This window comes from Heterodontus francisci, chromosome 30, assembly GCF_036365525.1.
Source record: "Heterodontus francisci isolate sHetFra1 chromosome 30, sHetFra1.hap1, whole genome shotgun sequence".
NCBI classification, from domain to species: Eukaryota; Metazoa; Chordata; class Chondrichthyes; order Heterodontiformes; family Heterodontidae; genus Heterodontus; species Heterodontus francisci.
In genome coordinates this window covers 60098547-60111114 of record NC_090400.1, presented here as the reverse complement: position 1 = coordinate 60111114, position 12568 = coordinate 60098547, and the positions used below count along the sequence as shown (strand labels likewise).

General features: G+C 47.8%; 1 protein-coding gene across 3 annotated transcripts in view; it reads right to left on the bottom strand.

The window, feature by feature from the left end:
* lrrc75a (leucine rich repeat containing 75A) overlaps nt 1–12568 on the bottom strand; it is an 85575-nt gene that overhangs the window by 50076 nt on the left and 22931 nt on the right. For 2 of the 3 annotated variants that reach the window (XR_010968807.1, XM_068010812.1), the window contains exon 2: nt 9128–9256. The exons of the other annotated variant lie outside the window; for it this stretch is intronic. Coding sequence is in view for 1 of the 2 variants with exons in the window: in XM_068010812.1 (XP_067866913.1) it covers nt 9128–9256 (129 nt within the window). In the remaining variant the exon portion in view is untranslated. The remainder of the gene's footprint in view (nt 1–9127; nt 9257–12568) is intronic. 3 annotated transcript variants of the gene reach the window in all.

Sequence of the window (12568 nt, the reverse complement as noted above, 5' to 3'; positions counted from 1 at the left end):
AATCCTCAACAGTTTCACAGCATGGCACCTTTCACCATTTCCGCTGTCAAAGTTAAGGGTTATCTTGTGTCAGACTTGTTCCTGTTATACACTGTGGCCAGTTATATTAATATATCATTTTAATTAACTGGCTGTGAAAAGTTCTGAAGAAGGCACAAAAAGCAGATTTGCAAAGGATGGTATCAGAATGAGAGATTATTTCCATCAGGAAAGATTGAACAGGCAGAGGTGCTTTTTGTTGGAAAAAGCAAATGGTGAGGGGTGGCCTGATAGAGGGCTTAAAAATGATGAAGGGATTTGATAGGTTAGACATTGAGAAAATTGTGGGAGAGACCAAAACTAGGGGCCATCAATATAAGACAGTCACTAATAAATCCAACTGGGAATTCAGGAGAAACCTCTTTCTCCAGAGAGTGGTGAGAATGTGGAACTCACTACCACAGAGAGTGGTTGAGGTGAATAGTATCGATATATTTAAGAGGAAGCTGGATAAACAGATAAGGGAGAAAGGAATAGAAGGATATGGTGATAGGGTGAGATGAAATAGGGTGGGATAAACACCAGCACAGAGTAGATGGGCCAAATGGCCTGTTTCTGTGCTGAACATTGCATGTAAAGTTTGAGTACAGTATTACTCTGCGACTTAGTTTCAATCATCAGCTGTGGCTCAGTGGCAGTTCTGAGTCAGAAGGTTGTGGGTTCAAGTCCCACTACAGAGACTTCAAAAATTAGACTAACTGGTCATTTGTCACATTGCTCTTTGAGATCTTGCTGTGTGCAAATTGGCTGCAGTGTGCAGCTATGTGTCAATAAGTTGCTATAACTGTGCCGCTCTCTGTTGTCACGAAAAACCCTGTATGCCAAATGGGAAATATTAATTTCATCGGTTGGAAACTTACTGTAGACATATAATGAAAAAAAAAACCCTGCAAGTAACTTTTGAAAAACTAGCAGTCAAGATGTCCACTGCCATTTACATCTGAAATACCAGGAGATTGGACTGGAGCCACAAAGTTTAACAAGAAGCCCAGCCAGGACAATGGTTTACTCTAAGTGATTGAATTACTTAGAATGGCTTCATTAGCACGGCAATCAAGGCCATCCCCACTCACTGACTTTGAAAGAACCAAACCCTCTACAAGTGTGAATGGATATCCTGGGGCATGTAGAACCTCGAATTTCAATAGAAGAGTCTAGAAAAATCTCATTAAAAACAAATGGGATTGAGAAGAACCATGTGACTGCCATTTCATCTCTGCAGAAACAAATTTTGTTACACAGACAAGTAGACAATCAATAACCACGTGGACAGTAGCTGAGAAGGCTCTGCTCCCCTGTCTCTCTCACTTCTCTCTCTCTCTCCCCAGAAAACATCAAGTGAAAACTGTCTAATACCCGGAATGGGTAGATTGTCTAATGAGGAAAGGTTGGACAGGCTGGGCTTGTATCTGCTGGAGTTTAGAAGAGTAAGAGGTGACAAGAGGGGTCTTGACAGGGTGGATGTGGAAAGGATGTTTCCTCTTGTGGGAGAATCTCGATCACTGTTTAAAAATAAGAGGTCGCCCATTTAATACAGAGATGAGGAGAAATTCATCTCAGAGGGCCGTGAGTCTTTGGAATTCTCTTCCTCAAAAGGCGGTGGAAGCAGAGTCCTGGAATATTTTTAAGGCAAAGGTAGATAGATTCTTGATAAGCAAGGGGGTGAAAGGTTATCAGGGGTAGATGGAAATGTAGGGTTGAGATTGCAAAAGGATCAGTCACGATCTTATTGAATGGCGGAGCAGGCTTGAGGGGCTGAGTGGCCTAATCCTGCTCCTAATTTATATGTTCACACAGCACTGAGCAAAGCACGCCAACCACAAAGTGCACTTTGACCAGCGAGGACTTCTAGAATACAGCTTCAGCCAAGGACTACTGGATTTACAGACTGTATTTAAATTCCATTTATTCTGGACTTTAATCTAACCACCAAATCTATTTCCCTCTGTAATCTATTTGTGTCTGTGCGATTCTCGTCTGAATGTGTGCGTGAACGTGAAGCTTATTTTTAATATTTTAAAAACGGGTTCGAGTGCTAAGTATAATAAACTTCCCTCTTCCTTGTTGAAACTCAAGAAAACCTGTCCGATTGGTTCTCTCGCAATCACAGTAAAGGAAAAAGGTAAAACACTCACTGAGGTGGTAAACACAAGCTCTGTTTAAAAGGAATAAACCTTGTTGTGGTTAAGTAAGAGGAAGGGGTGAGAGGGGAGCCTGAGACCTCACTGTTCCTCACTGTTTTAATCTGACCAAGAAATGATGGAGTGGGGACACAGAATGGTAAAGCTTTAGGATGTCCCGTCACACCCTGGCCTGTTTTAGTCAGCATTGCAAAACCGCCCTGTGGACGATCTGTACAGTTTATATCATCTTACAGCACGGGAAAGGCCATTCGGCCCATGGGGACTGTGCTGGCTCTTTGATAGAGCTACCCAATTAGTCAGCACAGTCACCTGTTCTTCCCCCATAACTCTGTACATTTTTCCCCTTCAAATATTCATCCAACTCCCTTTTGAAGATCACTGTCGAATCTGCTTCAACCGCCCATTTCAGGCAGCGTGTTCAAAATCATCATAACTCGCTGTATGAAAACATATCCTCATCTCCCCCTCTGGTCCTTTTGCCAATGATCTTAAATCTGTGTCCTCTGGTTACTGACCCTCCTGCCACTGGAAACAGTTTCTCCTTATTTATCAAAACCTCATATAATTTGAACACCTCCATTAAACTTCCTTTTAAACCTCTCTGCTCGAAGGAGATCTACAGTTTCTCCAGTCTTTCCAAATAACTTTAGTCCCTCACTCCGGGGCAACCAGAAAATCTAAAATAACTTGCAAAGCCAGCTTAGTCACATGGAACTGGGTGTGAATTAAACAAAGCAGATTCCGGATGTGCTGGTCCACATCCCAGATCAGAGAGTGCCCATCTCATCACAGTGACATAATAACATTAACAGTTTTGGACCTCACAATGACCTGTGTTGCTGAGCTCAAGTGTGAATTATCCAGGTCACTCTGAGATTAGCAATCTGCAAAATCTGCAGTTGGCTTTGCTAAACCTGCTCTCAGCAATTTAACCAACAGAATTTATCAGTTTCCTGGATTTTCACCTTGGGGATTCGGAGAGATCACACTCACACACCCGAACCCTTTCTGCTTTATTTATGAAACCTTGCTGATAACTGTCAGATGCCCTCGGGCTTTGCACTAACTGCAGGGAGTTGCATCGCCTCCCTTCAACTTGAGTCTAAACAGATATCTCGATAACATTCTTCAGATCTCACTATTACCCCGTGATCTAATTCACTCTCTGACAATAATCTGCCTGCAATTGCTGACCATTCATGCAACATTAGCAAATATAATTAACCCTTACCATGCTGAATAAACAGTGACTCTGTACAGTTACACAGTGAGTGACCCTCACCCTGAATAAACAGTGACTCTGTACAGTTACACAGTGAGTGACCCTCACCCTGAATAAACAGTGACTCTGTACAGTTACACAGTGAGCGACCCTCACCCTGAATAAACAGTGACTCTGTACAGTTACACAGTGAGAGACCCTCACCCTGAATAAACAGTGACTCTGTACAGTTACACAGTGAGTGATCCTCACCCTGAATAAACAGTGACTCTGTACAGTTACACAGTGAGTGACCCTCACCCTGAATAAACAGTGACTCTGTACAGTTACACAGTGAATGACCCTCACCCTGAGTAAACAGCGACTCTGTACAGTTACAGTGAGTGACCCTCACCCTGAATAAACAGTGACTCTGTACAGATACACAGTGAGTGACCCACACCCTGAATAAACAGTGACTCTGTACAGTTACACAGTGAGTGACCCTTACCCTGAATAAACAGTGTCTCTGCACAGTTACACAGTGAGTGACCCTCGCCCTGAATAAACAGTGACTCTGTACAGTTACACATTGAGTGACCCTCACCCTGAATAAACAGTGACTCTGTACAGTTACACATTGAGTGACCCTCACCCTGAATAAACAGTGACTCTGTACAGAGGTAACGGTGTTGGGGTGTGGGAAGAGAAGCCATTGCAGGTGATAATGTGGCTCTGATTAGATAGATAAGAATGGAACCGGGTGAGAGCAGTCCCACCCAGCCGGACGACAGTGGAGAGGCTTTGGAGGAGAATGATGTGGTCACTGTGTCAGATAACCAGAGGGTGCCCTGCTCCACACACTCAGCACCCTGAAGTTAGGGGAGCATTAGAAAAGGGGGCGATCAGATGCTTCAGTCTGTGTTTGTAGCCTGCTGGAGTTTTCTTGCATTCCGCAGCCTCTGATGCAGCTGCTCAGGAATCTGTGTTAATGTTTAACTCCAGGATGGGTTTGTTTCTTGGTCTCTCCCAGGAGCGTGAGAAAGGAGGCAGAGAGTCCACACGTTCCAGGAGATTACTCACACACTCGGGGGGGAATTACTAATCAGGGCCAAAGGAAGGTCATGCTCATTACCAATCTGCTCACCAGTGTACAATTATGCACTTTATTTATGGGATATAAAATGAGGCTTTGGTCTGTCTGTCTGTCTGTGTGTATGTGGGAGGGGGGCGGGGAAATAGAGGGGAAATCAGTGGAGGCCCGGAATCAGTCTCAATCGTGCTTCCCATCACAGGTGAGCAGCCTGCCACACCTCACTTGGCACCAGGGCCTGGTGAGTCAGCACACTCATGGGAGGAGAGTGAAAAGGGCGGGGAAGAAGCAGATATTAATGAGATTGCACCATAAATGCCTACTCTCTCTATCTGTCGGTCTCTCTTTCTCTCTCTCCATCCACTTGTCTCTCTCTCTCTTTCTCTCTCTATCTATCTGTCTCTTGTCAGAATAACACAGCAGAGAAAGAGGCCACTTGGCCCATTATGGCTGTCCCTGCTCTGTGAAAGAGCTGTGCAATTAGACCCACTGCTCTTTCCCCATAGCCCTGCACTCTCTCCGTCTCTCCCACTCTCCTCGTCTCTCCCTCAAGTATAGCACATATATATCATTTGATTACACCACTGGCTTATGGCCAAGCATTAAGTAGTTGAAGTGCAGCCCTTTACCCCATCGGTGGCCTCACAGGCTCTGAGTAATGTGGAGTTTGCAGCCACAAACCGTTCCAACCACACCAAGCACCAACTTCATCACATGTAGGATCCGGAAAGCAGCCAGACTGCAGGAGATTTCATTCATTAAGGTGATTTTAATATTTGTGAAGAAGCAGGGAGCAGCATTCTGCTGCTGCTCGATCACATCTCCTAACAACTGCCCCAAAGGCCCTTCCCATATAATGAATTACTTTGAAGTGCAGAATTTGTTGTTAGGAAGGCAAATGCAGCAGCCATCTTTCACACACAGCAAGATCCCACAGCACTGAGCTGAAGCAGGGAGTTGTTCCTGCTGTTTCACGGTGACAGCATTATAGGCCACAAGCCTGCTCTTTTTCACACAGTAAACAGATCATTACACAGGAACAGGAGGAGGCCATTCAGCCCCTTCACCCTGTTACACAGGAACAAGAGGAGGCCATTCAGCCCCTTCACCCTGTTACACAGGAACAGGAGGAGGCCATTCAGCCCCTTCACCCTGTTACACAGGAACAGGAGGAGGCCCATTCAGCCCCTCGAGCCTGTTACACAGGAACAGGAGGAGGCCATTTAGCCCCTCAAGCCTGTTACACAGGAACAGGAGGAGGCCATTCAGCCCCTTCACCCTGTTACACAGGAACAGGAGGAGGCCATTCAGCCCCTTCACCCTGTTACACAGGAACAGGAGAAGGCCCATTCAGCCTCTCGAGCCTGTTACACGGGAACAGGAGGAGGCCATTCGACCCCTCGAGTCTGTTACACAGGAACAGGAGGAGGCCATTCAGCCCCTCGATCCTGTTACACAGGAACAGGAGGAGACCATTCAGCCCCTCGAGTCTGTTACACAGGAACAGGAGGAGGTCATTCAGCCCCTCGAGTCTGTTACACAGGAACAGGAGGAGGCCATTCAGCCCCTCGAGTCTGTTACACAGGAACAGGAGGAGGTCATTCAGCCCCTCGAGTCTGTTACACAGGAACAGGAGGAGGCCATTCAGCCCCTCGAGTCTGTTACACAGGAACAGGAGGAGGTCATTCAGCCCCTCGAGTCTGTTACACAGGAACAGGAGGAGGCCATTCAGCCCCTCGAGTCTGTTACACAGGAACAGGAGGAGGCCATTTAGCCCCTCGAGTCTGTTACACAGGAACAGGAGGAGGCCATTCAGCCCCTCGAGCCTCTTCCACAATTCAATTACATCATGGTTTATCTGTATCTTAACTCCATTTAACCACCTTTCCTCCAGATCCCTTCACATCCTTATCCAATAAAATCCATCCATCTCAAACTTGAACATTTTAATTGATCTTCAGCACCACAGCCTTTTGAGAGAGTTCCAGATTTCCACCATCCTTTGTGTGAAGAAATGCTTCCTGACATCACCCTGAACGGCCTGGCTCGAATGTTAACTTTATGCTCCATCCCAGACATTTTCAATCATTTTTAACACCTTGATCAGATCATCCCTCAACCTTCGAAATGAAACAGAATACAGCCCAGTCTATTCAAATTATCCTCATCATTTAACTCTTTAAAACTTTCCATCCATCTAAGAAGCCAGAGTTCAATGCCCCAGCTGAAAGACAGCACCTCCAACAGTGCAGCACTCCCTCAGTACTGACCCTCTGACAGTGCAGCACTCCCTCAGTACTGACCCTCCGACAGTGCAGCACTCACTCAGTACTGACCCTCGGACAATTCAGCACTCCCTCAGCACTGACACCTCCGACAGTGCAGCACTCCCTCAGTACTGACCCTCTGACAGTGCAGCGCTCCATCAGTACTGACCCTCGGACAATTCAGCACTCCCTCAGCACTGACACCTCTGACAGTGCAGCACTCCCTCAGCACTGACCCTCCGACAGTGCAGCGCTCCATCAGTACTGACCCTCCGACAGTGCAGCGCTCCCTCAGTACTGACCCTCCGACAGTGCAGCACTCCCTCAGTACTGACCCTTCGACAGTGCAGCACTCCCTCAGTACTGACCCACCGACAGTGCAGCACTCCCTCAGTACTGACTCTCCGACAGTGCAGCACTCCCTCAGTACTGACTCTCCGACAGTGCAGCGCTCCCTCAGTACTGACCCTCCGACAGTGCAGCTCTCCCTCAGTACTGAACCTCCGACAGTGCAGCACTCCCTCAGTACTGACACTCCGACAGTGCAGCACTCCCTCAGTACTGACCCTCCGACAGTGCAGCACTCCCTCAGTACTGACCCTCCGACAGTGCAGCACTCCCTCAGTACTGACCCTCCGACAGTGCGGCACCACCCCCAGTACTGACCCTCCGACAGTGCAGCGCTCCTTCAGTACTGACCCTCCAACAGTGCGGCACCCCCCCCCAGTACTGACCCTCCGACAGTGCAGCACTCCCTCAGTACTGACCCTCCGACAGTGCAGCACTCCCTCAGTACTGACCATCCGACAGTGCAGCACTCCTTCAGTACTGACCCCCCCCAGTACTGACCCTCCGACAGTGTGGCACCCCCCCAGTACTGACCCTGTGACAGTGCAGCACTCCCTCAGTACTGCAGTGGGAGTGTCAGCCCGGATTATGAGCTTATGTCTCCGGAGTGGGATGTGAACCCATGACCTCCTGACTCAGCCGAGTGAGAGTGTGTTACCCACTGACCCCCACAGCAGGGAGGGGACTCACTGGGGGAACCACGCCCAGAAAGTACTTTCGGTAAATTAATCCACCAGTGCCACAGCCTCCAGGGGTTAGCTGCCTCGTAACTCCCTGACCAGGGAATGGAGACACTGGGTCTGAGAACAGTGAGGGGCAAATCCAAAAGTAAACAAGAGGGAGGCAATTGTTCCAGCCGTTGTGCTGCTCAATACAATGAGATTCAGAGATCTGCAGCCGAGAAAGCTGTAATTAAAATCCTGACAAGTTACATGTACTAGCTGCTAAATCTGAATTACACAGGCCAGCTCATTAAATCTGGATTCAGCTTCAACCGCAATATTACAAAATATTTCAATGAAAGCTTCGCATCTGAACCTTCGCTTTAAAAAGATCATTTCTTTGGACTTTAAGAGGCTTTAGGCAAGTTCACAGGTTAGAGAAATGTCCCACAGAAATGAATTGTATTTGCAGAGTTCTGAATTAACCAAAGTTCAGGCAGTGAAAGATCTAGGAGGCACTGCAGCAATGCACCAAGGCCCCTTAGACAGCACCTTCCAAACCTGCAACCTCTACCAACTAGAAGGACAAGGGCAGCAGACGCAATGGGAACACCACCACCTGCAAGTTCCCCTCCAAGTCACACAGCATCCTGATTTGGAACTATAATCACCGTTCCTTCACTGTCACTGGGTCAAAATCCTGGAACTCCCTTCCTAACAGCACTGTGGGTGTACCTACCCCACATGGACTGCAGCGGTTCAAGAAGGAAGCTCACCACCACCTTCTCAAGGGCAATTAGGGATGGGCAATAAACATTGGTGAAAGAGAAACTGTCAAAGAGAGAGAAATAAATACAGGGAGAGACAGAACCATCAGGGAGAATATGAGAGTTTCAGACGAGAGAGAGAGACAGATAAGGGATAGAGATGGTCAAAGCGAGAGACAGGGAAACACAAAGACACAGAGAAAGTGGCAGACGACACAGTACAAGACTTTCTCAGCTCAGTCAGTTAATGGGTTGATGCACGAGTTTTTATAAAGAGAGCAACAGGCTACCTCCTGGCCCCATTACAGCTGTCGGTAGTTCTAGACCTTGGACACCTCTCCCCCACCTTGGACTCTTTCTAGGTGTGTCTGATTTTCAAACACCTGCCTGTACTGAGGCTCCTCGACCATGGAGGAGGATGTGGCACCAGGAATGGGAGTCACAATTTGGGAATTGTCAATAGGATGACTGCCTCCTGCCGCGACAGTCACCCAAGCAGAGGGTCAGTCAGTGCAGCTGGACAGTCCAACTCAGCTCCCCTGGGCACTGTCACCTGGAGCCTCTGGGGCCCCGTCACTGGGGAGCACAAAGAGGGGAATCCCTTACCGGTTTGGGACAGTGAATGTACCGAGCCAGGCTGATGATCAGATCGTGAGTGATGGGATCCACTAGATTGCGGAAGCTGGCGTATCTGCACAGGACATCATCAAGAGAGGTCGATTCCATCCCGAGATCCTGCAGCAGGAACAGAAAAATAAACAGGAAAAAAGAACTTGCATTTCTATAGCATCTTTCACCATTTCCGGACATCCCAAAGTGCTTTCCAGCCAATGAAGTACTTTCTGAAGTGAAGTCACTGTTGTGAAATAGGAAATGGGACAGTCCGTTTTAGCACAGCAAGCTCCCACAAACAGCAGGGGCAGATAATCTGTTGTTAGCGATGTTGGTGGAAGGAGGATGGGCGGGAGGTTGAGTGTAGTGAGGCAGCTGTGAGGAGGTTGGACACAGCTGCGATTCATTCTGGTAACCCCATTGGATATTGGGTGGTGTCGGCCATTGCTCAGAAGGGAGCTCTGACATCTCTGAGTCAGGACGTTGTGAGTTCAAGTCCCACTCCAGAGACTTGAACACATAATCCAGGCTGGCAGTCGAAGTGCGGCACTGAGGGAGTGCTGCACTGTCGGAGGGTCAGTACTGAGGGAGCGCTGCACTGTCGGAGGGTCAGTACTGAGGGAGCGCTGCACTGTCGGAGGGTCAGTACTGAGGGAGTGCTGCACTGTCGGAGGGTCAGTACTGAGGGAGTGCTGCACTGTCGGAGGGTCAGTACTGAGGGAGTGCTGCACTGTCAGAGGTGGTGCCTTTCAGATGAGGCGTTAAACTGAGGCCCCCTCTGCCCTCTCAGGTGGATGTAAAAGATCCCACGGCCACTTTTGGAAGAAGAACAGGGGGGCTTTGCCAGTGTCCTGGGGCCAATATTTATCTATCGACTAAGGTCACGAAATTAGATGATCTGGTCATTTTCTCATTGCTGTTTGTGGGATCTTGCTGTGTGCAAATTGGCTGCTGCATTTCCTACTTTACAACAGGGACTGCACCTCAAAAGTACTTTATTGGCTGTAAAGCACTTCGGGACGTTACACCATCACCCACCTTCCAGGCTGCTTCAGTCACTCTTCCAGAAAAATGTTGCAGCCCTTTAACTGGCTGCACAAACACCCCACCAGCAGTCACCTTATCAGAGGTTGTACTGCTGCTCCACGCTCTCCTCATGCAGTTAATGAGGACCCCGAGAGGGAAAGGTGAGCAACAGAGTCACATTGGTTTGTGTTATTTCCCCCTCTGCTGTAAACCTGCTAATGGGAAGGCAATTTATCCTGGCTGATCTGTCAGGATGGTCAGCCCTCGGCTATGAAGGGAGGGGGAAACCAGGCAGGATTCCTGCTCCTGATCACTATCAAATCACCCCTGCTGGAATGTCATTTGTACGACAGATGAGGAAGGTGTGATACCATCCATAGTCGAATAGCTTGTGGCAGGCACTCTCCTGACTTGAAGAATGAGCATTTAGGTGAAGTTCCAGAAGGTTCACTGAGGAATGCTGCTCCAGGAAGAGTCAGCACCTGTAAGGAAAGGAGGGGGTGAAGATGACAGCACAGAAAACTGGAGAGGAATTAAAAATCCCACTGAATTCCTGTTGAAATTTATCTGCAAATAATCCAACAGTGCGGTTTGTAATTTTATTCCCCAGTTCAGAATTACTGCATAAACAGGAAACCACAGGAGAAGCACAAATACCCCAGCTGCTAACTCGTGGAAGTGACAGGATTCAACAGTCCTTACGGGCCCTCATTATATGGAACACTGGTTCCCAGGAGTGCAGATTCCATCTCTTCATTTCCTGTGGGTTCTGTTGCAGGGAGGACAACATTCAGTTCCAGACCCTGCTCCTCAGATGAAGGATATAATGACCTTGGAGGGGGCACAGTGCAAATTCATCAGAATGATCCTGGGGCTGAAAGGGTTAAAGTACCAGGACAGGTTGCACAGACCAGGCTTGTTTTCCCTTGAGTATAAAAGATTAAGGGGTGATCTTATAGAGGAGTTTAAGATAATAAAGGAATTTGATCGGGTCGATAGAGAGAAACTATTTCCTCTGGAGGGGGGTGGGAGGGGGGGGGGGCGGGGGTGGAGTCCAGAACAAGGGGGCAGAACCTTAAAATTGGAGCCAGGCCATTCAGGGGTGATGTCAGGAAACACTTCTTCACACAAAGGGGAGTGGAAATCTGGAACTCTCTCACCCCAGAAAGCTGCTGATGTTCAGGGTCAATTAAAAATGTTCAAGGCTGAGACTAAATGATTTTTGTTGAGTAAGGGTATGAAGGAATGTCAACCAAAGGTGGGTAGATGGCGTTGAGATACGGACCAGCCATGATCTAATCGAATGACAGAACAGGCTCAAGGGGCTAAGTGCCCTCCTTCTGTTCCTAAAGCATTTATTAATAATTCTGCACGGCTGTCGGAGAGTCAGCTTGCAGCCAGTGTCCAACAGTTAGCACCCGTGGTAAATATTACAGTCAAAGTTTTGAGTCTGAGGTAGGGGCCATAACTTCAGGCCTGTCTGACAGCTCTGTGCAGAGCAAAGATGGATATCCCCCCCGAGACTAACAGATTGGATGGTTTTATTTAATAGAATGCAGCTGTAAAAACAGGAGAGGATTATTTATGGGCATATGGGAAAGAGAGAGTGAGAGAGGGAAAGAGAGGCGAAGGAGAGTCACACACACACATACAAACAGAGACAGAAGAGAGTGAATGAGACAGAGACAGAGAAACCATTGTAGAAATAATTGGGCTGCTCAACTCTTGTCCATTCGTTTTGTTCCTTTCCGTGGCTTTTGCTGAATCTTTGAGAGAGTGAACCTTACGTTTGAGAACCATCGACGGGCCCAGGACTGGGAGTCAAGTGCATGGGACAATGATGCAATAGTTCTGCTAGAATGAATTTGGCCAGCAGATTAGTTTACATTCCAATAAATTTGACTAAGATGAAGCGTGATATCGGGTGTGACAGGAAATGCCACACTTATTCTTATCACCAAAGTAGTAAAAAAGATAAAGAGAGACTTTGATTTTTATAGCATCTTTCACAACCTCAGGGCTTCCCAAAGTGCTTTACAGCCAATGAAGTCTTCTTTGAAATGTAGTCACTGTTATAATGTAGGAAAACACAGCAGCCAATTAGCATGGAGCAAGATCCCACAGACAGCAATGTGATAATGACCAGATCATCTGTTTTGTTTCAGTGGCATTGGTCAAGGGATAAATATTGGCCAGGACACCAGGGAGAACTCCCCCACTCTTCTTTGAAATAGTGGCCGTGGGATCATTTGCACCCACCTGAAAAAGCAGACAGGGCCTCAGTTTAATGTCTCAGCCGAAAGACAGCACCTCCGACATGCAGCACTCCCCTCAGTACTTGCACTGGACGAGTGGCAGCCTGGATTATGGGCTCAAATCTCTGGAGCGGGATTTAAACCCATAACCTTC